Source organism: Silurus meridionalis, chromosome 19 (genome assembly GCF_014805685.1).
Source record: "Silurus meridionalis isolate SWU-2019-XX chromosome 19, ASM1480568v1, whole genome shotgun sequence".
In the NCBI taxonomy this organism is placed as follows: Eukaryota; Metazoa; Chordata; class Actinopteri; order Siluriformes; family Siluridae; genus Silurus; species Silurus meridionalis.
The window spans coordinates 15591598-15619272 of record NC_060902.1 but is presented as its reverse complement, the minus strand read 5'-3'; the positions used below and the strand labels follow the sequence as shown (position 1 = coordinate 15619272).

Here is a 27675-nt window from a genome sequence, read left to right as displayed (position 1 = left end):
CTGTGTAGCTTTCATGGCTCCCGATCATGGATAAATGAGTGGTTAAGGCTTCAGATTTTGGATCTGAAGGTCAAATCCCTGCCACACCAAGCCCCACTCTTGGGCCCCTGAACAAGGCTCTTAGCCCCAAAGCTGCTCAGTTGTATAAATGAGATCAATATTAATCGCTAAGGATCAGAGCATCTGCAAAATGTTGTAAATGTTGTCAATTATAAAAGAAATAGAACGTGCTTTTATAGAAGATTCGTCAGAGTTGTTACAGTCGCTCAGGATGCACCACTGACCAATGACTTTCCCATGAGCTTTCTGCTTATGACCCCAATCCCCCCATGCTATGAAGACAAGAGTCTGCCCCAAATAATACATTGCTGAGGTATTTGATCTTATTTGCTAGTGGAAAAGCGTAATCTGCAATCTCAAGAATCGCGAGAATAAGAATCCGCACACTGGGTGTGAGGGTTTATTGATTTAGAGCGCACTGATTGCCGTCTCGACCTTCCGAAAGCTCCTGGAGGTGCTGAGAATCTGGAGAAAGAGCAGATGTTGTGTTAGTGTTCGTCAAAGCCGAAGTGTTTTACGGTGTGTGTGACGCGAGAGAGCGGGGCATAACTTAACACAACTAGAATAATCAGCCTGTCTCCAGGGCATAAACCACAAAGACCCCCACACACACACACAACATATCGCAACTCGAGTGTGTCCCGTCACTTCTTGTAGTTTCCTTCATCTTTCTACGTCCGTGAACCAAAACGTACACACATGTAAGCTGTTAGGTTTTCCGTCACCATTCACACCCCCGTTTTTGCTTGATTGACGTGTATTTTTCTTGGGCGTAATTGCACGAGACGCGTCGACTTTGTGTTTATGCGCTCTGACCTTCTAAAACGAATGCAACGTTCAGCTTTCAAAGGTCAACAGATGATGAAAAATTTGCCTTATTAGCATTTTATTACTCTGTTATTTATTTTCCTGATCTACGATGGTTAATTATGAGCCGTACCTCTTGTGGTTACAGTGTAGTGCAACGTGCGGCTCGGGGCAGACCAGTCGCGACGTGGTGTGTGTCGGTCACGGTGGCGAAGAGATCCACGACTCGCATTGTTCGGCAGAGAAAAGACCAAAGAACAGCGAGACGTGTAACACTCAACCCTGCGAGTTCCTCTGGATCACGGGGGATTGGACAGAGGTGAGAAGATTATATTATTAGACGCCAATAATTCAAGTGAAATCGAATGAAAACAATGATATCAGAAGGAGGCCATGTTATAATAGAGTGGAATGAAGCTATTTTAAGTTCCAATTGAGTTTATATAATATATAATATATACACACATGTAAACTCTTTAATTAGCTATACAAGTAAAGTTTGTCTTTTTTTTTACATTTCTACTCACATCAATTCTAACTCCCTTCAGGTCAGCAATCAGATTTCACATTTTTTAACAAATGGTGTGTAGGAGACATAAAATCCAGCAAAATTCCGAACATTTACAGCTGAGTCTAAATCGAGTTTTATTTATTTGTTTGTTTCAGATTTCTTTCCAACTCTATAGTGTTCGGTCAAAATGACTGGCATGACATAACAGTTGCAACTATGATTTGTGTCAGAGAAATCATAAACCACACACATACACACACACACACACACACACACACACACAAATGACCACTAAAAAGAGTCTGTCGAAGAAAAAAAAGACAGGAAATTACAAAAATGCCTAGTCAAGAAACTATAGACCATATCAACCTGACAGATGAAGTGGGCATGGCTAAAAGATGATAATTCTTTGAGTGTGACTTCCTCTACTGTTCTTTTGACGCTCCCAAAAACTTCCTTCGCAGCCGCACGATATATTGTTTGTTCATCGTAATCACAGTATGAGATTGAATCCAGTGTTAAGTCCGGATCTGGAATCCAGTTCGCTATTTCTCCATAAATTCTACCTGTGATACTAAACGTTGTTTCACCCTGATAGTAAATTAGCATTAGACTTCATCATGAGCTGTAATCCCTTACAGTGTAGTGTGACGTGCGGTTCCGGACAAAGGAGTCGAGTCGCGGTGTGTGTCGACCAAGGCGGCGACGAAGTCCACGACTCGCACTGTTTAGCGCAGGAGAGACCGGACCACACTGAGACGTGTAACACTCAACCCTGCGAGTTTCTCTGGATCACCGGGGACTGGGAGGAGGTACAAAAAGTTATTATTGTTACCAATGCCAGGCTTTAAGTCTATAAAAATCACTGAATTAAGATTTTTTTCTTTTGGGTCTGCTATTCCTGGGATTGTCTGTTTATGATATAGTTTCTATCCAATCAGATTTTTGGAAAGATCTGCTGTGAAGACTTCAGTATCAGCAGTGTGGCGCCTGTAGCTTAAAGTACATGTTGCTTGATGGTTGTTGCTTTAACCAATTGGATTGCGAGTTAGCGACAACGGCGCCGTCTAGCACGGAACTCTGTTATACCTCGTTCCTGTATTATATTGATGAATTTTAGAGCTGTGGTATTAAAAGGTGGATTGATTCAGGTCAAAAAACTAACCGGCGATGCCGGTGCCTCTTTCAGTGCTCCGTGACCTGTGGTCAGGGCTACCAAAGGAGGCGGGTCTCCTGTAGCGAAGTGCATTTTGGGAATGAGAATTATGAATACGGTCACCAGGGGACACCCAACTGCCCGGGGACACCTCCGGAGAGCTACCAAGCATGCAGACTACCAACGTGCCCTCCGAGTCATGTGTACAGCTGGAGAGTGGGCATCTGGGGTCCGGTGAGTCCATTGGACACAAAAATTGATCATCAGATCCACTCAGATTTAGATCGTAGTGTATCTAATGAGATTTAGATCCTGTCTAAAGTATGTTTGTGTGCGTGAGCGCAGTGTTCGGCGGGCTGTGCCGAAGGCTGGATGGAGCGCATGGTGCAGTGTTATTCGGAAGAAGGCGAGCTCAGTGACAGTTGTGACCCCGGCTCGGAGCCGGAGAGTCGGAGGTCCTGCACAAACCCAGACTGTGAGTGGAAAACACACCCATCAGAACTCTGTTTAGTTCAAGACCCGCTCAGTCATCTGTATTATATTACAAGCCACATAAAAGTAACCTGAAGTTTCTCTTTCTCTCAGGTGAATTGCCGCTCAGCTGCAAGGACGTGCAGATGCAGAACGGTGTTGGATCTGACGGAGAGCAGCTTCTCAGCGTACAGGGCAAACCACGTCACGTGAGACTCGTTCACCACACACTTGTCTCTCGCACTTGTCCCACTTAGTTCCTCCTTTCTCTCTCTCTCTTTCTCTCACACTCTATTTTTCCATTCGTTCTTGCTTTAGATCTACTGTTCAGACATGCACACGGAAAGTCCAAAAGAGTACATCACTCTCACCACGGGCGAGGACGAGAACTTCTCTGAGGTGTTCGCATACAGGTGAATGAAGGAATGTTTGTGTACATGGTGTATTGATGTGTGGATAACAAATAAAAGGCTTCATTTAATTTGAAATATACTGTAGTTTTTTTTGTTGTTCTAATGGTTTTGATTTTTTGTTGTCCAGGCTGATGGATCCCACGCAGTGTCCATCAAATCTGATCCACAGAGAGGAGTGCCAGTGCCGGAGAGACTATACAGCTGCCGGCCTGTCCACTTTCACCCGAGTACGTCTAGACTTGAGCAAGATGACCATTATTAGTGAGTCGAAAACACACACACACCGCAGTAGTACGATCACATTGTATTTTTTAAACATTTATAGTGGAGGTCGACCGATTGATGGGCTGATTGTGCCGAAAATTAGGCAAATTATTAGGCCGAGAGAACATAAGTCCTCCAAACCAGCAGGTGGCAGTATTGTGTATTTGTCGTTCAAATAGGATACCCGGAAGGAGCTAGAACGGTGAATATATATTAAGCAAGCAGCATTTACACTTGCTGCAATCATTACTACCGGTTCGTGCAGCTTTTTTATCAATCATGTCTGCAAAGAAAAGAGCGAAAATAACAAATAATAATAAAAAGTGTCTGTTCGTTAGTTTTTTACTCCTTCATCGTTTCTATTTGTTTTTGTAAATTATTCATTTGATGTGCCATTCGTTAAGATGAATAGCCAATCGGAGATCTCTTACTAGACAAGCTCCGCCTCCAATCTGACTGCGTCTGAATAGATCCCAAAGGTGGAGAACACACCGGAAAAACTAAAACCACCTGAAGTTCGGCTTTAAGTTCGTAAACTTTTTTAATTTAGCATAATAAATTTCATTGGTTAATTATAATGCTACTTTTGGTAAGAGTATGTGCGAAACCTTTTAGAGCTGTATTGTTAGCAAGCTTAAGTTTAGGCTACAGGGGGGCTCGGGTACCAAACCTGGTAACAAGTTCACTGATTGGATTGTTACATATGACTCCAGTAAAAAAAATGCATCCTTTAAACTTTTCTTGATTAAAAGTACAAAAGTATTTGTTTTCCAATCTAATTAAGTATCCAAAGTATATAATTATTATGGGTATAATGTTCCTATTATCATTTGTGTCACAAGGCTATTGCTTAATCAACTCAGTTTATGTGAAAAGACGGTAATTTTACTCTCTCGCAATCTATTAATTGCATTTCTATTAAAATGATCATGAGCCCAAAAACCTTCTTTTCAACTACTTCAAAATATCACTCAAATAAGGTCACGTGTATTGTGGTTCGAGTCTGGAGTTTCTTCATCATTTATTCCTCTGTAAATGTTCTGCTTGATGTTGAACTGATGCTGAACTGTATGTTGGTGATCAGTAGATACACCAAGCGCCAATCAGAACAAGTTTAAATCAGAGCGAGCGCTCGACCCTGATTGGTGGATTGCTGCGTGTTTGACCAGTTACGTTTTTATCCTAATAAATATAAAGTAACGACCGATTTCACAAAATGTATTTTGACATGTAGTGAAGTTAACATAAAAGTCTTCCCAAATGGAAATACTTCAGTAAAGTTCAGATGCGTGAAAAAGCTACTTAAGTACAGTAAATTCATTTAATTACGCTCTCATTGTCCTTCGGCTGCCCTGATTTCTAAATATCGGCATCGGCCAGAGAAAAACCCATGTCAGTCGACCTCTTCTTTATAGTTACATTCAGTATTGTAGAATGTCTGATTGTATAGTACCTGTTATCACTTATCTTAAAGCAGCTATAAACAGTCATGGAAGGAGTCTCCAGTGTCAGTAACTCCTCTTAACATTGGGTCCCATCTCACCAGCCTGACATTGAGTTCTTTTCCACTACAGCACATCCCAAAGTGTTCGAGTGTGAGCTCTAATTATACAGTATAAGTGCTGGCATTATATTTCAACAGCTGTGTCTGCTTTCGTCCAACACTTACAACTCACATACACACACAGCTGATCTGGAAATCCACATCTGGAGGAAAGAACATGCCTGAACTTCTCTACCCTACCAAAAAAATCTCTGTGTGCTTCATTCCACAACTAGAAGATGTTTCTGCCTGAGTTTTAAAGCTGAAAATGTGACAGACGCCTATTGGATTGGGTCTAATAGACTCCGATAAAAGCTTTGCAATCAGCATAACGTTAACATGTTAGACTGTTTGGAAGGAGTATTTCGGTTTTTCTGCAACGCACATGACCTCCGAGCGCCTAAGAAGCAATGGCGCTAATCCAAACGGTTTCCCGAGGGACCGCTACGACAGGAGTTTCTTTTCGCACGTGCGTCATAGGCACAAAGTTACGAGGTGAAATAGATCTTAGCCTACCCTCTCCGTCAGTCGCCGTGCGATCGGATGGCCGAGAGAGGGACGTGCTGCGAAAGCAAAACATATGGCTCGTGTTCTGCAAAAGGAACAGGAAATAACAGTGATTATAGGACGGCCGTGTCGAGTGGCAGAGCCGCTGGCCTCAGGGATAGCTGCTGTTTTATGGACAAACACATGCTATAAGAAAAATAGTGAACAGGCCAAACCATAAACCTGAATTTACTTTGACTGGAAATTACTAATTTATATAGAGGATTATAAACCAAACAAACCAAACCAAACCAAAGGCACCAATATAGAAAAACCACAACCTTTTGAAAACTACCAAGCATCTAGCCCTATAATTTTTTTGGAAAATGCAGTGATAGTAGAACCATAGTCTTTTGGACACAACCATGATGATAGTACCAAGGTAGAACCATAACAATCAATTGAGCATAGGCTTGATGGTAATACCATGATACCTTGGATATAACTATAATGGTAATACCATGGACCTTTAGAAATAAACATAATGGATGTTTTTTCGGAGGTAACAATGATGGTAGAACTGAAGTCCATAGGATAATAATATCAATAAGGTCATGGTACTACCATCGTGGTTATCTTCATAGGACCACAATACTACAATGATGGTTGTATTGTGGTCCTTTGGAGATAACCATGATAGTGGTACTGTGGTCCTATTGAGATAACCACAAGGGTGGTATTGTGGTCCTATGGAGATAACCACGATGGTAGTACTGTAGTCCTATAAACTTAACATAATGGTGGTACTATATTCCTTTTTTAGATAACCTTGATAGAAGTACTATGGACTTTCGGAGATAACCAAATTGGTAGTACCGTGGTCCTGTGGAGATAACCATGATGGTAATATTGTGGTTATATGGAAATAACTATGATCCATGTTTTGGCCACAGTACTGATGTTATTACCAAGGTAGAACCATTGTCTTTTGAAGATCTAAACTGTTTGGGTACTGCAATGATGTTAGGATGAATGCACAAGCAAATCTTTAGAATACTACTGAAATACTACTGACATTTTTATTTGCGATCATTTTAACATTTTAATTCTAGCTTCAAATGATATAAAGAGAAAATTTCTTTCTTCTCGCCCCCCAAAAAATCGATTCATGAGAATAATAGGTGAGTTTTCACAAAATAATAAATCCCAGAAGGTAAAAAGAGCCTAGTGTGTGTGTACATATTCTCACCATGTGACTTACTTAGGTCAGAGACTCCAAGCCTGGCATCTGGAGAGGTTAATGACACTAATCTTCTCCTCAGCAGAGGACTTGTTAGGAAAGTGGGGTCATGAGCAAAAATCCAGAATAAACATTGTGGTTAATTACAGCTCTGTCTAATGTCACCGAGCAGGCCAATGTAGTGCCCTGAGATTAGCATTTTTTTTTAACTAGCTTGCCCTGCTACGCTAACCTTTGCCTGTGTTAGCCTAGAGTTCATTTACGTCCAAGCTTGAAAGGGTTAATGGTTTCAAGATCTGAGTTTTGCGCTTAATACAAAGCTCAAAATTACAAGGCAAGGACTTGATTGGTTCAAACTGCACATATTATGTTTCACTTGTATATCACTTATCTTTATTATGTCATAGGTGCCAACCTCGGAGATAAAAAAGGATCAAATTCGGGACTGTATATGGTTCCTAAACAGTGAATTCCTACAATTTATGTAAAGAACTTAAGAAAAAAAACTGCAACCACTGTTATAGCTGTTATGAATACCGAAGCAAAATCACACATTCACAGCCGTCTGGTTCTGTTTGTTTTGTTTTTTTAGCCACAGACTGGAAGTACTCGTACACTCGAGAAGGTCATAAGGTTCCTTTCGCCACAGCAGGAGACTGCTACAGCGCCGCCCGCTGCCCACAGGTGGGAACGACTTCTCTGGATAATTAGGCATCTTGGGAATGTGAATGTCTCGATCAAGGCTTTGTTGGCAAGCGGTGAATAAAACACGTGGGTGGCTTTGGCTGGGACGGAATCAGACCAAAAACAGACATGATTAAAGACGCTCGTGTGAAATGAGACACGTATAGAGTTATAAGTGTGTGTTTGTGTGTGGATTGTCGCAGATGCTGTCCAATCAAATTTAAAACCAGCGATCTATTTGTCATCTGGTGCTCATTTCTCAACTCTTTCCCTCTTTCATCCATCCTATATTTTGACATTCATTGTTCCTTCTAGCACTCTAGCCCACTACACTGTCTTTTCCACTTTTTGATCATGTTCGCTACGTCTCTCTCGAAGCTCCCCATATGTTACGAAACAGACTTTCTTTTATCCCCCTCTTCCTTTACTCGAGCCACTGGAGAGGAAGTGTAGCTCGGCTGTGTCCCATTCAATCAGCACAAATGTCAGTGATCATTTTTGTTGAATGAAAATTCTTTTAAGTTTTAGTCGTTTCAAACAATAAGCGAATATATTATACATTTTTGTATTTACGCATTAATTTGTATTTATTTATTTTTTTATGGGGACTACAAAGACTACCAGCAGGGGGCCCCATAAGAAAGTCGTATGCATACAACAAAACTGCAGTTGTTTGTTGATTAATTGCAGATATTCACGCCCAACCCGGGGTCTATCATTTGTGATTTTTCTTCTTTGGCTGCAATTACAGATGGGATGTGTCTCTATTAGCTTTGCACATCTGGGTCCTGATGTTTTGGCCCATGTCTTTTTGGTGAAATCTCTTAAAATCTGTCAGATTGAATGAAGACCATTTGTGAACAGCAAATTCATACATTTGCCTCACAGGTCGAGAAGTTGGTCAGGTATGAAATATATACAGGTAGTCCTCGAGTTACGATGGTTCGATTTTTTCCTTCTTACAATGACGATAGCATTAAACATTTTTATTTTTTTTAATATTTAAGTGTTCGTACGGCATTTTAATTTTCATACAGTACATTCTGTCTGAAAAAGCAGTCCATTATTTCCATTTAAAAGACACCTCAAGGATACAGTAGACCCTACATGGGGTTCCACTTGCTAATTATATGATTGTTCTTTAATTTTCAGGGCCAATTTAGGCTCAACCTCTCAGGAACAGGCTTCCAGGTGGCTGAAAGTACCCAGTGGAATTCCCATGGGAACTACGCCGTGGCCGAGATCCACAAGTCTGAGGTACTTTGTTCGCACATGCTGAAAAAGTGCCAAGCAAACACACTAGTGATCCATTCACCTGTACCTAATCGTATGCCTGTGACCTTCTCTAAGTTTCCAAATTCTCACAGTCGAGTCCTCTAATCCTGTTTCCGCAACCTTTCTCCACTTCCATGTATTGACATCTCTTCACACACCTTATCAAATCCTCCCACACTTCTTCTCTCCATTCCAACACTTAGTGCCTCAATTCCTCCCTCTTCTGGAGGTTTGTGTGCACAGCCAGGGGGCACTATTGCGCAGTTGCTGCAAGAAGACCTCAGTTTCTGTGTTGGTAATTGAAATCAGTCAGAGACTCGTTTCTTGGCAGGGAGTGAAAAGGTTTGGAATGAAAAGCGCTCCACGCAGAGAGGAAAATGGACAGAAAATCGGTTGTCGTAAGTCAAGAGCTTCAGAGAACAATGTCGATGGGATCGGTATCCCGACGAGGGCTGGTTTTTCCTCTGTGAGGATGTTTTACATTGTTATTTGTTCATGTTACACATCTTTTAGTGATGCAATTACAGATTTAATGTTATTACCCAAACGTTTTTCACCATTTTCCTCAGATTACATGTAGTTCATGTGTATATAAATAAAATGTATTAGAAGGAAAGCATGAATAGAAAATCTGATCAAATAGACCAGGACCAGTTGATCTGAGATTTCTAGAACATTGCTGCGTGTAATCTTTCATAGTTTTGTTATCTTTCATGTAAATTGTAAATGTAGCTTTTTCCACAGTAAAGCCCATGACATGCAGTTCCTTTCTTGTTTCACAGGATGGCAGTAGAGTGACAGGAATGTGTGGCGGCTACTGTGGCAAATGCACTCCGTCTTCCAGTTCAGGCCTTCTCATCCAAGTTACATGAGTCCCATACCATCCCAGGTCTAGAATTACATTCTTTCATTCTTATTATGACTCACATTTGGGTGAAAAGCAAACATTAAGTGTGTTAGTGGCACGAGAATGGCTTCATATCGCTCTTCTGACATACATTCTGTCAGTTGATGCCCTGATCAAGGTCTTAAAAAGAAGTTTATTTGTCACATAGGCTTTAAAGCACAGTGAAACACAGTTTATTTACGTATATGAGGTTGGGGGTCAGAGCACTGGGTTTAGTTCAATGGGATGCATTAATTAGGTTCATTTCATTGGATTGAGTTGGGCTGTGTTTATTGAGTTTAGTTCAATGGTTGGGTTCTGTTAACTGGCCTTATTTTTAATTATGGTCCTTGAGACTACAAGCACTCATGAGCCAGCAGGGGGCCCCATAAGAATGCAGTATGAACATTGTTTAATTTGACCTTTCGAAAGGGTGGGCGGTTATAGGTGCAAACCTGTAGAACATCAAATTCAAACAGTACCAGGGTTGATCAAGTGATAGCCTTCTGAGTAAATCATATGTAAGTGTATATAGGACTTTGCCTATGTTGCCTTAAAAATATATCCTCTTATACCTCTTTTGCCTCTTCCTCATACAGTCATGGATGATCTTTCTTCAGGACGTTCTCTTCTCCCAGGGTTCTTCTCTCTACATGGTGCTAAAGACAGTAAAACAATGAAAAAACGTCTCTATCCATCCCCAGGCTTCCTGCTGTAAGTGTGTAAATATCAGCTGGTGTATGTAGTGTACAGAATGTGTCGAATTATTTATTATAATCCACAATTATTTTTATACAGTTATTTAAAACGCTAACAAAGCTGTGTTCACAGTTCAGGCTTTTTGTTTCTGTACAGTAAATTCCAAACAAGTTTAGGCTCCTCGTCGATGTATTATATATTTTCTAGAATGCTATGTTTCGGGTCTTATAACAAGGGTTATGTTTTTCCATAACTGAAAAAAGTCTCGAGTCAAAATAGTAAAAGCTTGCAGGGGTTTACAGGAAGTTTGGAGAGTTTTGAAGAGTTGAAATTGAAGATCAGTGATTGGATGAAGCTGATGAGGTTCTGAACGCTTCAGGACCAGATCAGCAGAATGTTAGCAGGTTAGAAGGGTTTCTCATTGGAGGATCTGCATCTTATAATATGACATGAACAACGCATGTTATCATACAGACTGTTAGAGAATTCAGACGAGATTTATTTTTGGGATCATTTTGTGGTATGTGTGATCGAAGTAAAAAAAAAAACTAAAAGACAGGTGAAATCGGGCAAACAGGCTTCGGTAAGAGGAGGCAAAATGGAAACTCAGGGTAATTCTCGAGAATGAAGGAGACAGAGGAGGTGGTGACTGGCTGTGGTAATGTAGCCTTCATATGCAGGTGGACAGAGTTTAGCTTTGGACCATAGATCATTGGTGGATATTCAAGGCTCAGTAGAGGCAGAATTCTAAAGGTTTGGAAAAGCTTAATGATGACCGTAAAGCTTCCTGGATTCTGAGAGAAAAGTCGGCCATGTTTTTCAAATCAAAGACATGGTGGAAGTCTCTCCTGTCAATAGAGAATACTCCAGTGTGTCTCATCTCTACTGACCACATTTGTAGTGGTTTTGTTATTCAGACAGACTTTTTTCTAGTGTTGAGAAAAAAAAGCCCTGAAAACTTGGTTACTTGAAAACCAAGCTTTCCTATTCTTATACTGAATTCCAGCCATAAATGTTTCAAACACAGTAAATATTGTTTCCAAATTCCAAAACAATTCATGAGTATTAAGTGTAAAAGTCCCAGAGTCGGATAGAAGTGAAGAAAATCTTGGCAAAAGGCTGTTGTTCTGGAGTTTTATTTAACTTTATAACATTGTTTTTGATGAATCATTAAAAAAAAAAAAGTAGTTCCGGTTCTTTTCAACCCCTCTCTCATAAGAAGTAGTCCCAGTATTGGTTGATATTTACCTTATATATTTACCGATTGACACCTACTTTGATGGTTAAATCCACCTTGAGAATTTTGTCTTTTCTGGAAAATTGGGTGTTGTACAGATTTGGGAAAATGCAACAGGCTTCTATTCTAAGGGAGTGAAACAGTAAGTAAATAGTTGTTTACTGTATGTCTTGAGAAGGTTTGAGGTCATCAAAAATCCAACATAAACACAGATACTTCTTCACGTCGTCTAACGCATGGGTCTGAAACCTTTAGCAGATCATAGACTAGTTTCATTTTGAATATTCTCGAGGATCGGCTGATGGGGTACTGGTGGGCTAATCAGTAGGGTATCTATTTTTGCTCTCTGCAAATGTATAGAGGCTCTTAAATAGCAAAACGCACAATAAATAACACCTTTTCATATCGATGTATCAACCCCTACCTGGTATCAATCCCTCAAATGCCTGGTGTTTGGGAACTTCTAGAGTTTTTTTAACCGTACTGGGAGTTTTCTTCTACAACCAAAGTACTGCAACAGGGTAGAAAGATGGAGCAGAGAAAAAAAATGGTTTCACAGTAAAGGTTTCTGAGTCAAGATTCGAAATGTGTTACATTTTTTAATGATTTAATGAAAATCTAATATTTGGTGCTTTTGTTAATTTTTTTTAGGAAATGATGTGTACTTCAGGGTAGGATGATGCATACTGTTAGCCATAACCAAAATGTCGAGAAGGTTTGAAAATGAAGCCTACAATATTTCTGACATTTGGTCATTTAAACATTTTGTGTTTTTTCAAAAACATACAGAATTAAAAAAAAAAAAAATTCTGTATGTTTTTGAAAAACATAAAATGTTTGAATGACCTTTGAAAATGTTTGATTTGGTCATTCAAACATTTTATGTTTTTTCAAAAACATACAGAATTTTTTTTTTTTTTTTTACTGTAGATAAAATTGAACAAAATGTGTTTTTGTGTGTTTGTTCTTTTAAATACCTCAAAATATTCTGGTCATAAATTTCATGTGCTTTATTTTTTATTGTCATTTTTGATGTCTCTACTATGTTTTTGTTTTACTTGTTACATTTCAGGGTACGCTTATATTGCCTTTTTTTTTACCTGCTGTTTGTTACTTTTTGCTTGATTTTATTTTATAATTTTTTTTTTTAATAATTTCTTACAAAAATAACATTTCTTCAGGAACACATTACTTGTTTGATGATGTTTGATGACATTTTTTGAATCCATTTTCGAGCCACTGGTTTTGTTCATGTTCTAAAAAAAAAAAAAAAATCTGTATTTGCCTTAATGTAACACATGGTGCTATTTATGTTAGAGTTTATTCAATATTTCGATTATTGTTAAGGATCTGGGCTCTGAAATGATTAATAAATAAAAACAAAAAGGGAGTTGACATTTCAAACTCAAGCACTCCATGGCTTGTACAGATTTTTTTTTTTTTACTTTTTGTTTGTCTACATTTTTGTATTTAATATAAATGCAGATATAAATGGATTTCTTTAATACACATAAATGTATGTCTCATGCCGCTGCCTATTAAGCCCGACTGATAATTGATACGGATTTTACAGTGTTATGATTGTTGTATGGATCACAGAAAGGGAATTGTAATGCAATAAATCACTCCTTAGTCTGATTTGTCTGATTTGCAGTTTTTCCCATAAGCGTGTTTAGATCATTTCTAAGTGTCTAAGGCTTTCATTAAAAAGAAAAAAAGATCATAATAATTTCAATCCTTGATTTGGAATTAGATACATTGTTCCTTTTTATATATATATATATATATATATATATATATATATATATATATATATATATATATATATATAAAGTTTATAGGACTGTGGTGAGACCTGAGATATTGTATGATTTAGAGACAGTGGCATTGAGTAGAAGACAGGATGTGGAGCTGGAGGTAGCAGAGCTGAAGATGTTGAGATGTTCATTGGGAGTGACGACGATGGACAGGATTAGAAATGAGTTTATTAGAGGGACAGCGCATGTAGGACGTTTTGGAGACAAGGTGAGGGAGGCAAAATTAAGATGGTTTGGTGTGCAGAGGAGGGACATGGGGTCTATCAGTAGGAGAATGCTGAGGATGGAGCCACCAGGAAGGAGGAAAAGAGGAAGACCAAGGAGGAGGTTTATGGATGTGGTGAGGGAAGACATGCAGGTGGTTGGTGTGAAAGAGGCAGATGTAGAGGACAGGGGGGGTGGAGACGGATGATCCGCTGTGGCGACCCCTAATGGGAGAAGCTGAAAAAAGAAGAAAAAATTGTTCTTATAAGTATTGCCCCGCTCACCACATTTATACAGTATACAGTAAAAAACTCATATGAACTTACTTAGATTAGATATCGACACCAACGCAACTTTAATACTGACATAGTGTGAAAACTAAAAGTTTGAAGTCCATGAGTTTTAAATAACACTATACAGACAAGATTGTGGACCTGATCAGAAGATTGCTATGTGCTTTTTAAACATCCCATTCCATATTTGCTGTAAAAAATCACCTTTACTCTTTTGCTAAGATGTTCCACCACATTTAGCCACAAGAACAGCCACTAGTGTGTTTGTAAAGTAAGGTACAGATGTAGGTTTACATTCATCACAAAGGTGTTCAATAGGGTTTAGACTCTATAGCGGGAGATCTTCCACTCCGACCCATGTAAAGCATTTCTTAATAGAGCTGGCTTTGTGCACGGGGGGCATTGTCATGCTGGAACAGGTTTGGGTCTCCTAGTTCAGCTGAAGGGAACATTCATATTACTGCATACAAAGACGTCCAATACAACATGTGGTTGGAAAAGTCCAAATACATTTGTTCCCATAGTGTAGTTATACTTGCCATCAAAAGTGACATAATTAGATAAAGTGTTCACCTGTGGGTCATTAAGGAGTGTTACATGACCTCAATATAACTTTTCCTCCTGATCTTTCTGAAGGGTTTGCTAGAGAACCTGAAAGAGCATCATTTAGATCAAGGCCCAGCAAAGCAAGACTGACATTCTGGAAAATGATCAGAGGGAGAAATCTGACCAGAGGAAGCCGTCCACCAAAACTCAGTGAGCAGGTAAGGAGAGGAGTGATCAGTGAACCAATTTAAATCAAGCAGATCTTTCTTAAACAGAACCATGCAATCCCAGGAGTTGGAAAATATTGAATTACATTTTTAAGAAGAAAAAAAACATTTTCCTAATCACATTTTACATTATATTCAATCAAATCCGGAGGCTTTTCATCTCGCATGCAGCCAGTTGAATGCTTTCAACTGCTTCCAGTCATTTCAGTTTGGATTAAACTTGTCATTGTAAAACAAAACTCAATACAAAAAAAAAAGGACAAGAAACAAAAGGAAATCTATACAATGCACTTAGCGCTATAGGTATTTAATTGTATTTTCAGTATGGGTTCGCCTCTAGACTGGAACTTCGAGAATGGAAATGTTACTCAGTAAAATGTTCAGGATGCTGAGGGGGTAAATTCAGGTCATTTGCTATTTGTAACTAAATTAGCCTGTTTTGCTAAGGGGAGTTTGGCTAGCATTGTTTTGACTAGCATGGCACATTTGTTAGCATTGCTTCCTTAAATGTTTTTTTTTTTTTCCAGTCATTTATAATGTTGTAATGCTGTAATGGTACAATGCTTTTTGGTAGCTTTTTGTGTCCGATACTATTAAGGAGAATTAGAACACGTCTGGCAACTTGTAGATGACACATGGGTTTCTACTGGACACATTGTGCTACCGGTTTACAGCTGAATGTTTGTAATGGAATTCCAGTGAAAACCATTAGACCTTAAACATACTGTCATTCATCATATATTAATATAATATTAATAATATATATATCAAGTGGCAAGAAGTATGGGGCTTGTGTACAAACAACAAATTGCATGAAGTCAATCATAAAATTTCCACTTAAGTCTTACGACGTATATTTAAAGAGAAAACCCAACCCTATGCAGGTTCTGCAGGACAAACCCAATTCCCACCCTTTCCATTAAACATGGACTGTAAGACATGTTCAGTAAAATATGACAAAAAAAAGTCTTAGAATTTCTATCATCTGATAATCAACTGCTGTATTCTTTGATTCAATTTCTATTTTATTTGTTTTATTGTATCAATGTAAATCAGATTTTTGCCCCAGATGCTGACACAACATTAAATCTCTACTACTATTCTGTAATTGCATTTGTTTCAGCAGGTTATTGCCAAACAATTCCAATTTAAACGAAGGGTGAAGATATTCACGTTTTTTTAAATGTCAGATTAGCAAAAAATTTTAGCATTCATCCTGCTTAGGGGTGGAAAACAAATAATTGCTTAGAAATTGAAATCTACAAAAAATTCTATGAATATATTTTCTGCTCTTTTTTTAAATGCACATTGAAGAAGATCTTTTTTTTCCCCCTTTTACTTGGACCAGTTCAATCAAAAAATTCAATCAGGCTAATGTTAGCATGTCGATCTGGACACTCAAATCAAGTGGCCACTGATCCTTTCTTTATCTTCTGGAAGAGATATACACAGAGTAGTGTAGGATTGAATCCCGGACCGACATTAGCTCGCTCATGCTTTTTAGCATTCACGATGCGAAGACCCTTGAGACCTGAAGTGCACTAGACCGATCGCGACGACCAAAGCCTTTTCTTCTCTAACATAATAGCGATTGCTCTTCGAGGAGCCAGTGCTGCGTTACTTACGAGGAAATTTTATCAGGAATTCCCTCGATGCTGCGGAAAGTTCAGAGCGCAGTGTAAATGAGTTTTATTACTCGTGAATGAAAAATGCAAAGGTTGCACTTTTGATATAATGGCTCATTTCATTAAACAAAGATGTACTGTAAAATATGGGTTTGGAAAATATAATGGGGGGGGATTAGGAAGTATGATCTCAAATCATTATTTGTAAAAAAAATCTTTTTAATCTATTGAAATAAAAGGCATTTCTTCTTCATCAGGAAAAAACACATGTTGACATAACATTCAAGAAACATTCCATAAAGTCACATAAAAAAAAAAAAAACTACATTAGAAGTGGAAAGTAAGACAACAATTGTAAAGAAAACACGTTTAAAACTTGATTCTCCACTGATAGGAAATGATTCAGTGACCGCATGGCCTGATGAGGGGGAGCTACTGTTTCAATACCAAGAGGACACTCCAAAACCTTGTATTCCTATTATCCAAAAGGAAATGTTTAAAGATCTTCGCAATCGTTGTTATTATTGAATAAAATGAATGAGCTGGCAAACATTTCATCCATTTATTGTTACATAGCGTTACACTGTCCCATTACTTATGTTATAGTAGCTATAAACAGTCGTTCCCTCGCCACATTTTCCTCCTGTTTTTAGAAACATCTATACGTTTCCCTCAAATTTACATCTCAGAACCTCCTCGATTCTGCAGACTTTTCTCCTACAGCCTAATGCAAACTACTGGAGGATGGATTCTCTATATGTGAGTGAATTCGTTGCTTTGCAGCTGCTTCTGCTGCCTTAGAAACACTTTGGACCAATCGAGGATTCAAGAGCATTTTTGAGGAGAAAAACACACACTTTCAATTAAAATCTTAATGAGGACCTCACGGGGATTCGTGATGTATTTGTTCCTCATTGGATGAAACGATTTGAGGTGAGGGGCGGAGGAGCAATTTGGACGCGCATCGTTGCGCAATCACCTCTCACACACACACACACACACACACACACACTCTCTCTCTCTCTCTCTCTCTCTCACACACACACACACACACACACACACACACACAGAGCCAGCCGGCCAGCCAGGGTTTCATGCACAACACAGGGACGCGCACAGTGACTCCTCGCGGTGTCCTCTTTCATTCCCAGCTCGATTTCCTCCTTGTGAACCTGCCATGTTCAGCAGAAGCTCTAAAAGGAGAAGCTTCAGCAGCTCGGTGAGTCACAGTGCAGGTTTTTTTTGTTGTTTTTCGAGTTTCCGGCGCAGTTTTGCGTGCGTAATTGGATAATTGCGTAATTGCGTGTTTTTGAGGACACGCACTAAAACAGTGCGCCAAAAGTCAGCTGATGTCACTTTCTGGACATGCAGTGCTGTGATACACCTGGTTTGGGACTCTTAATTATTCTTTGTGTTGTAGTTTATTTCTTGTGAATGATGTTTACTACAAAACTAAATGGCACGTGCGTTAAGTGTCAGAATTACCCTGGATATTGGGGGTACAGCATCATCAGAAAGGGTATAAATAATGTATACAGCATGACGAATTACACGCTGACACTAGGACTCTGGGGATTAGTGATCCATATCAACCATGTGGTTATGTAGGTTGAGAGATACCATAGTGTCTTTTTGGGGTGGTGTGCAGCTACATGAGATGATCTACCAGATCTCGGAGACACTGATTTGGTGTAACCTTGCGATCCGTATGTGTACATGAGGAAAAGAGAGCATTTAGAACTCTTGTTAGGTCTAACATCATATCCAGTGTCAAAAGGGAGTCAAGGTGGAATTGTGGGTGAGCTATTATGCAAAGCGAATGTAGACCATCATTCATGGAAAACATTTTTAGGGAAAGGCTCTGAGTAACTGATCAGAAGGTCCGGAGGTGCGGGCCCCATAATCGCCAAGCTGCTACTTTTGGGTCCTTGAGCAAAATCCTTAACCCTTTATGCTCCAGGGGCGCTGTATCATGACTGACCCTCCACAGTGACCCCAGTTTCCTAGTATGCTGTGGTATGTGAGGGAAGAGGGTCTAGTCTAGTGGTTAGGATGCGACGCTCTCACCGCCGCGGGCCCCGGTTCAATCCCCGGTCAGGGAACCAACCGCAGCTATTAGGGTTGCACAAGTCAGTGCACCCTTAGTGCTGGTCCCAAGCCCGGATAAATGGGGAGGGTTGCGTTAGGAAGGGCATCCAGTGTAAAACGTGCCAAATCGAACATGCGGATACGGATGATCAGCTGTGGATTCTTCTCCTATCAGGCATTTGCATCTGAGTAAAAAGTAATTTTTTTCTCCTCTAATTTAGCCTTCTGCACTGGAGGATCTGGGAAGGGGCCAGCCTTGTTATGTGTGTGGTTTGCAGTGTCCTGGCTTCATCATGCACAAATGGAGGTACAACACTACACACACACACACACACTCTAGAGTAAACTTCCTTATCTCACCCAGTTATCATCTGTGCATCATATAGAACAAACAGAGCACCAGATTCCCTGTGGAGGGACTCATAATCAAAATACAGCTTGGCCATCGTTAGCTCGGATTTCTAAATGTTGGGGGGAAAATAAACCATCTCGTATATCCGCAGTCTTCACGGATCAGTGTCCTGCTAAGCTCTGAATCCATGTCTAGTCCGATATTTGTTCAGCTGAGGGTAAGAACTGAGGGCTCAGATGTGCCTTTAGGAGGCCATTCTACTAGTGTTCTTGTAGTGAATAGACTTTGGCAGCGCATGTATTGTGCGACGCTTAGCTCTCCCAAAGATAACTGTTTACCCTGAGCCAGCTATTCACGCCATTCTGGAGGTTCGAGCCACATTCCTGCCCTGACGTTATAAAGTAGAGTCCGTGGTGTGGAATGGAAATGGGAAGAATGGAAAGATGCAATCAGGCCAGGTTTTTTTGTTAGCATGTCAATATGATGTCAATTTAAATGGATTTAGCCGCTAGTTGTTTAAGTAGCAAATTCGCGTCGTCAAACGATACGACTTGCCGTGAATAGATCCATGTAAGAATACAGAGCATGCTGGGAAAATAAATAAGCACCACTTTTTTTCTTTTAGATTGAATATTGTGAAACTTTGGCTTTGATCTTTTTTTGTTGCTCACAATCTGCAAGTAGAGGCAGGATTTTATTTAGCACCTATAATACAAAGTTCAACTGCCAATTCTTAATATGTCATGGTAAACTTTCAAACCTGCTTTTTTTATTTACGAATTTAATTCATGACTAAATATTTAAAAGCTTGTTATTGGGTCACTGTTATTGTTCTGCAATGGACTTACTTTGGAAATGAGAAGTCACATTTTGGGATTATGTCAGATTTACGTTCCATCCACATGCATTCCTGCTACAAAGTACACTATATTGCCAAAAGTTTGCGGACACCTGGTCATTAGTATGTGGTTTTTGAGCATCGCATTCCACATTTAGTCTTCATTTGCTTTGCCACTCTTCTGGGGTTAGGGTTTGGGTTTATGGTGCAGTCAGTGTTCCAGTTCATCCCAGAGGTGTTCAGTAGGGATGAGATCAGAGCTCTATAGCAGGCGACTCATGATCTTCCAATCCGAATCATGCAAACCATATCTTCATGGAGCTGGCTTTGTGCACAGGGGCTTTGCCATGCTGGAACAGGTTTGGGTTTCCAAGTTCAAGTGAACGCAAAATTGTATTACACCACATTTTAAGACGTCCTGTACAATTGTGTACCTCCAGCTTTGTGGTAAAAGTTTGAACCACAGAAGAAGAAGAACCACATTGCATTAAAGGTCAAGTGTCTGCAAACCTTTGGCAATATCGTATAGCTGCCTTAATGTTTGTCTTTATGTCTGACTCATATATATATATTCTGTCAAATGCTGCATTTCCCAAATAAAAATGCTGATTAGGTCATTGTAAAAAAAGACTGAGTAATCCTGACCTTCACTCTGACCAAAATTTTGTACAAACCACAAGTTTTTTGCTGCATATTCGGACATTTCTAGAACTCTGGAGAAAGCCATACATTTCATGCAGCTTGCAGTCCTCGAACAGTTCGCTGAGCTGCACATATTTCCATGTTTGTGATTTTGCCCAGAAAGCTAATTCAATTCAGTACCCTGTTTATAGAAACTCCTCTTGGCTGTGAAAGCAAGTATGGGTCCCCGCACTGCAGTGTTTAGCGAGGAAGGTGGGGCCGGTTGCCTGGTTGGTCGTTGAGAGCGGGGAAAGCTCGCCCATGCTTGCTCCATCGCTGTAAACTATTACAGGGCAACAGTCAGCTCAGGAATGCAGCCTTAATTACCTGACTTTTGCAGCGCTACAATAAAATCAGAGTCTCTTCCTGGCAAAGTGACTACAGACATTTCTTACTGAGTTTCTGAGGCTATTTTGTGTGTGTGTGTGTGTGTGTGTGTGTGTGTGTGTGTGTGTGTGTGTGTGTGTGTGTGTAAAAAGACCTAGAGAAAGACTGAATGCACGGTATGGGGTGACTTTATAGCCTTCAGCGCAATAGCATCACTTAGAGAGCTTTATGAAGGCTGAAATAAAGTCATTCATTTGTCTTACAATTCTTTGTGTGTGTTTGTGTGTTGTGGGGGCTGAAGGATAGTTAGATGAGGTATGTGGCCATGATTTGACCCTAGACAAGAAGAGATTAGGAAAAGCAGACAGGCAGGTGCACACACACACACACACACACACACACACACACACACACACACACACACACACACACACATACACTAGGTCCTTTTGAGAAGGCAGTTAGTAAAGCAAACAGAATTAGATGAAGTCGCATGCAGCTGGTATCATGTTAACCGTGTTCCCTGGTGCTACACTTCACACTTTATTGGGCCTTCGTTTAAAAAAAGGGTTTTAGAAATCTTCACTAGATGATGAGGGGATCATCGCTTTCACAGGAAGGTTCTACTGGAGGACAACTAAAGTAGAGTAGAAAAAAAATCAGAAACGTTTTGTTGCATCGATTCCATGCACTGATCTCAGTATGATTCTAGCTTGGATGTACTGTGAACTGAGTCTGTCCAGTGAAGGAGGTGTTGCAGAAGATTTTTCTGTTAGCACCAGAGAAGCAGGTGTATGTAAGTATCGGAAGGAGGTGTGGCCTCTTTTAGGAACTATAAAGGAGGTGTGGTCTGTCAAAACCAGCCTTGTGTCAGTGATGGAGGTGTGGCCTTGTGTCAGTGTCAGTGATGGAGGTGTGGCCTTGTATCAGTGTCAGTGATGGAGGTGTGGCCTTGTATCAGTGTTAGTGATGGAGGTGGGGCCTTGTGTCAGTGTTAGTGATGGAGGTGGGGCCTTGTGTCAGTGATGGAGGTGGGGCCTTGTGTCAGTGATGGAGGTGTGGCCTTGTGTCAGCGATGGAGGTGTGGCTTTGTGTCAGTAATGGAGGTGTGGCTATGTATCAGTGTCATTGATGGAGGTGTGGCCTTGTGTCAGTGATGGAGGTGTGGCTATGTATCAGTGTCAGTGATGGAGGTGTGGCCTTGTGTCAGCGATGGAGGTGTGGCCTTGTATCTGTCAGTCCTAGTAAAGGTGTGGCCTCTGTAGCTGTCGGTCACATTGAAGGATGTTTGACCATTGTTATAATTGTCAGTAATGCGGAAAGGGGCGTGGCCTCTGTACCTTCCTAGAATGATTAAAGTAGGTATGGCCTTTGTAGCAGTCCCAGTGAATTAAGTGTGGCCTTTGTTATACTTCTGTCAGTAGTGCTGAAAGGGGTGTGGCCTCTGTGTATTTCTAAAATGAATAAGTAAAGAAGGTAAGGCCTTTGTAGCAAAGGCCACACTTCTTTTATTATTAGTCCCAATGAAGAAGGTGTGGCTTTTGGATGAGTGTTAGTAATGCTGAAGGGCCTCTGTGCCTTCCTGGAATAAATAAATAAACAAAGTAATGCACTTACCTCAAATTCCTCTTCACCTGCATTTATCCAAGCTGGATTTCTTTAAATAATGCATGATTTTGTAAATATTCACAAGATGCCAGCGATGCTGCAGTTTCTATCCCCCTCAGTCTAACATAGTCCTGTTGCTTCTGTCTTCCTGGTGTCTCCTGTGCCCAGTTAATTTTTAGTTTAGGAGAAGAATAGGTTTCAATGTGAGTTCAATAAGTTCACGTGTGTTTCACAATAAATCAGCTGAGGAACGAAAGGCACAGTTTACTTGTGTAGTGTAGTATATGATCATTTTATGATCAAGTTCATGTACATGTGGCAGCCAAAGACGAGGATTGTGGGAAAGGTAGTGGAACCCGAGAGGGCTGAATTATTCATTGTTGCCGTTCGGTTGATTGATTTTCTTTGTGCTAACGAGGCTCATTACAGCTGCTTTTAGCATCGGATTTGCGAGTGTTTGCAAACCGGTCTGCTCTTGTGCCCCGTGTAACAGCTGTCTTTATGCCAATTCGTAAAAACGTCGTAACATAAGTCGCCTCCTTGTTATTCCGGTTTGACGTAGCGTGTTACAGATGCTAATAACCCTCCTTTGGGCCTTGGAAATGATCGTGCTTAACCTCGCGTTACACCGAGGGAAATCCCATCTATAACCCTCGACATTAACGGCGCAAACCATTTGCAGCACTCTTACCCTGGGCTTTTAACGACCGGAGCACGGATCAGACAAAGATCTCCCTTGTGCTCCGAGGCCTCGTCTGAAACCGTAGACGAAACCGTTGTGAAAGTGGAAACGATGGGAGAAGAAGTAAAAGGAAGGGTGAAAAAGGTTGTGTGGTTTAAGTGAAAAATTTGCAAAATATTTTATGGTGGAGATTTTTCATAAATGACTGAGTAGCATGTGTACTTCATAGATTTTACTTAAAAGCTAATCACAGGGCACATTTTCTTGGATAGTGACACACACAGTGCCTGTGTAGAGAAAGCAATCCGTCCAATAGTTACTAGCCTGATTATAGGAGAAAATAGTAACTAGCAAAGTTTGATAGCTTTAACGATCAATTGGCATTAATAATAATCATTATTAGGACTATAAAGATGAAATACACACTCAAAAACAAATATAGAATGATTTTTTTTTGACAGGTTATCCTTTTAAAACTGTCTTTGGTTTTACAATTTTGACCTTCCTCGTGATGTCTGGTGCGAAACCCCTGCGTGACACCTCTTTAGGTGAAGGTCAGAATTAAGAGCTTATCCGTGGAGAAACTTTCTCTCCAAACGCTCCCGAGACAGCTGTGGAAACTGGCGTGTCCTCCAGCTAACCCGATCAGATCTGCATAACAGAGGCGGCCTGTTAACCAGCAACCCGGCCAGCACCGTTCTCTCAGAGCTTTATCGGCATGTGAATGGAGAGCTCCTTTCAGCCTGGATGAAGGAGGAGATGAACCGTGATGCTCAGCCCCTCTCAGAGCAGATCGACCCTTTCAGTTTCTTTCTCTTGCGCACACACACACGTTTATACGGAGAAGCTCGTTACAATCTGCTAGATTAGCATGTCCATGCTGAGTAGCGTACAAGACATTTAATCCTTAACTTTAAAGTGATAACTACGTGCATCTGAGCTGTATGTTAGCGCTCCCTCCTGTAGCTTCTTAGCTTGAACCGAGTGTCAGGTCAGTCGTTGCTCTCTGACGCGACACTCTGAATGAATTCGCCTCTAAACTCTCTGATGGATCCACCTTTTTTTGATTCAGTGACTGACCTCCCGTGTGTGTGTTTACATTTACGTGCCTGTTTGTGTGCATCTGATTGGACCTAATGACCCGTTGTTTGTCAGCCGCGGTAGTCATGACGACAGCCGGCTTTGTTGTCAAGGGCAGGACGATTAATTCAATTGCGCAAATTGCTCAGGGTCGGTGTGCGTGCGAATCGGACGACTCGTCAATCCTTTTTCTTTTTTTCCTAAAAACTCACTCAAGATGGATAGGAAAGTGTTTAAATCAGCCCAGGTTCAAATGAAAGAAGCCACAAACCAAACCAACCTCAGACCAGATCTTATCTTAAACTTATAAATGGATAAAAAGTAAATTATGTGCAATTGTTAAAACTGAATGTGAAATTAAACCTATGTATTTATTGTTTAGCGTTTTTTTTATTAATGGACATTGTCCCAAATCAGCAAATTGCTAGTTATAGGTAGGTAATGATGATGTTAATCTTCACCACACCAACCTGTCATTGATTATCTTCCTCAAATGCTCCAAAGGGTTTTATTCCTTCAGTCCAAGCTGACCCTGTACCTTTTACACTTAGAGCTGTACAGTATGTAAACGTATAATCGTATGTCTGGAGTAGATCTTCATCCATCTCCTGACTGGATCACATCCAGGATCTAAAGAAACAAAACATATTTCACACGTCGAGAGAGCAGATGCTCAGTGGGTGTAAAAAAAAAAAAAAGTGTGTGGGGGGAATATTGTGTGTGAGAGCATCTAAGCATTTTCTCTTTTTCTTCATTGAAGAGGTTGTGCGTATGTGCTACTGGTGTCATGTGACCATCGTGGTGGCATTTTTATGTCCAGTAACATCCTGAAATTTTGTAATTCTGCTACAGACATGATGGAATGAACCCTTTTTTTTTTTTTTTTTGCATGAAGTAGAACATTCCTGTGGTTAAATGTACTAATCCTCTGCTTAAATATGACTCAGTTTCTCCTTCTTTATTTTTACTGGAGTAAAAGTACAAAGTTTTTGCATTTGAATTAACTTAAAAAGTAATAAGCTATGTGAACTTTATGCAGATAGATAGATAGATAGATAGATAGATAGATAGATAGATAGATAGATAGATAGATAGATGAAAATCTACTCAAAAAGACAGATACCTGAAATTTTTACTTATGTAGAGCAACCAATTAGAAATACTTCCCGACTGTCCACCAGTGTCGCAGATGACTAACATTTAATCAAATGAAATCTCTAATCTGTACTTTGTCTGGATTCTTTGTCGATATCTCTCCACCTCTTCATCTCGTTGCTCCTCATCTGTCTGAGTTTAAACCAAGCTCTCTTGTTAAACCCTAGATCGCATCAATTTGCATTTCATGCCTACTGAACAACCGTTTGGATGATTGTTTTTTTCATGCTGACTGCACCCCGGTTCTCACCTCACCTCTACCTGACTTTACACCCCTGTGGCTGAATGAATCTCCACAAACGTCCACAAGCACACGCCAGAATCTAGTGGAACATCTTCCCAGAAGATTGGAGGTTATATTACAGTTAATGGGGACTCAATGTGGAATTCTTAAAGCACATACCAATCTTGTGTGTATATACAGTACATGCGTATTAATTAGCCAAGTGGACATACGTTGAATCTCATCACTCTACTTTTTCTAGCTGATTCAGGAAATCCGAATTAGTAGATTAAATAAACATTGTGTGAACATCACTGTGCTCCTTTCCACTGAACAGCCGTGGCATTTTTCAGCAGGCACTTTTTACTCCCGAGTGTAAGTACAGAGTCTGTGTTCTACACAGAGCTTTTAAAGGCTCATCTACTTTAATTCCCGCCCACGTCGGCTAACCCTGGCCTTAATGACTCCAATCCTCCTTTTGAAATGTCATCTGGAACAAAGGCAGTTTAAAGGGGGGGTATGGGGAACTATTCCAGGGACAAATAGCTTCACATTTTTTTCCCCCTCGACTCTCGCTCCATTGTGTGGTGATGTGCTTCCCACCCCCTATCTTCCAAATAGCTTTAATCCAACCTGACTTGAAGAAAATATCTGCAAACCTCTTAAGGTCACGGGCAGAGAAAGCAGTTTCCTAATCACAGGCTTCATGTCATCAAGTTTGTTTCGAGGATCCCAAGAACACAAGGCTTTGTTTTTAGCCTGAACTTTCTAAGTGTATAAGTAGCCTTAAATTTCCGAGCGAGTAATTATACATTTGTGACCAAAGAAAGGCCAGAGTTAAAGCGTATTTTCAGCGTTTGACGTTTTTCCTGATTGCAAACCCAAATCGCTCCACCTGGTCCTGCTGTGAGATTGAACTGGAGACCGAGCTCATGCTGAGACTCGGAGAAGAAACACTTCAATAATTGAAAGTTTAGTTTGTGTTTTACTGTATTTAGTACAAACACTAAACTCAAGCCAAACCGCAAAAAGCTTTCGGTTTTCTTCTCATCACAGGCTCATGAATACATTTCTATAATAATCGATTTTTTAACAAAAGAGTTCTATCGATTAATTGACTGATTGATTTCAGTTTTATGTGAACGACTCTATTGAACAAAATGTGAAAAGATTTAATATTAAAATGATTTTGAAAGAAAAAATTGGTGAATAAAAAAAAAGTTGGGAAATCTAAAAATTTTTTTGATTTTTTTTAAAATGTATTTGAATAAAAAAGTATTAAAAAGAAAATTTTTTTATTAAATTATTTATTGAAAATAATTGAAAATATTTAAACTTTATATAACTATTACACTTTTTTACACTTTGATTTAAATTTGAATGATAGACTTTTAGTGAAATTTTATACGTTTTTTTTATATAACGTTGAATAAAATTAGCCAGATATCACTTTTTTTTTAATATATTTATAAAAATTTTACATTTTCAATTATTATAAAATATATTTAAAATGTAAAATACAGATGGTTCTAAGTTCGTAAGTCGGGGGACTTCCTGTATATTGTTTTAAATATATAATATTGGGTTGTGGTTTCAGAAACGTTGCACTCGTATCCTTTAACACACCGCCACCATTTGCTTTCGCACTTGTGCATGAAACGTCTCTATATGAGACGTTTGGATGAGACAGACCGATGCTATCTGCACTTGGAGCTCTCCAGCGCTGAAGCGCACTCAGCCGACGCGACACGTTACTGATTAGCGCTCGGAAAAGTGTGTGGGAAACCGTCGCGCTCTCTTAAAGCCCCTGAACCTGGAGGTCAGAGGTCGGCTGACTTTGAGGCGACCCCTGAAATGTTAGAAGCAGTTGCAGCTGCTTAACATCCTGATGGGCTTTCTGTCCTGTCGCCTCGTTACTAACACACACACACACACACACACACACACACACACACACACAAAACACTGTCTGGCCTCTGAGTTGCACTAAAGTGTGTGTAGCTGACGTCTACATTTTTATATTTATTTTGATAAGGTTATTATTCCTAGTCCCTGAAGGGCTAGCACGACGGTGCCCCTTGCACAAAACCAGCTCCATGAAGATCTGGTGGTTTGAATTGGAAGATCTTCTGGCCTTCTCACCTCACCTACATCAGTACCTGACTTTACTAACACCCTTGTGGCTGACTGAATCTCC

General features: G+C 40.0%; 2 protein-coding genes across 2 annotated transcripts in view; both read left to right on the top strand.

Moving 5' to 3' along the window:
* Nucleotides 1-11699, top strand: part of adamts9 (ADAM metallopeptidase with thrombospondin type 1 motif, 9) — a 57118-nt gene extending 45419 nt beyond the window's left edge. The window contains exons 30-40 of the mRNA XM_046875008.1: nucleotides 1016-1186; nucleotides 2020-2190; nucleotides 2568-2768; nucleotides 2880-3009; nucleotides 3120-3214; nucleotides 3324-3418; nucleotides 3546-3679; nucleotides 7544-7635; nucleotides 8788-8892; nucleotides 9693-9799; nucleotides 10396-11699. Coding sequence (XP_046730964.1) covers nucleotides 1016-1186; nucleotides 2020-2190; nucleotides 2568-2768; nucleotides 2880-3009; nucleotides 3120-3214; nucleotides 3324-3418; nucleotides 3546-3679; nucleotides 7544-7635; nucleotides 8788-8892; nucleotides 9693-9782 — 1284 coding nt within the window. The 3' untranslated portion in view covers nucleotides 9783-9799; nucleotides 10396-11699. The remainder of the gene's footprint in view (nucleotides 1-1015; nucleotides 1187-2019; nucleotides 2191-2567; nucleotides 2769-2879; nucleotides 3010-3119; nucleotides 3215-3323; nucleotides 3419-3545; nucleotides 3680-7543; nucleotides 7636-8787; nucleotides 8893-9692; nucleotides 9800-10395) is intronic.
* Nucleotides 11700-14738: 3039 nt separating this feature from the next.
* The window catches only part of prickle2b (prickle homolog 2b), a 92923-nt gene continuing 79986 nt past the window's right edge, over nucleotides 14739-27675 (top strand). Inside the window, 2 exon segments of the mRNA XM_046875044.1 lie at nucleotides 14739-14810; nucleotides 18754-18839. Coding sequence (XP_046731000.1) covers nucleotides 14754-14810; nucleotides 18754-18839 — 143 coding nt within the window. The 5' untranslated portion in view covers nucleotides 14739-14753.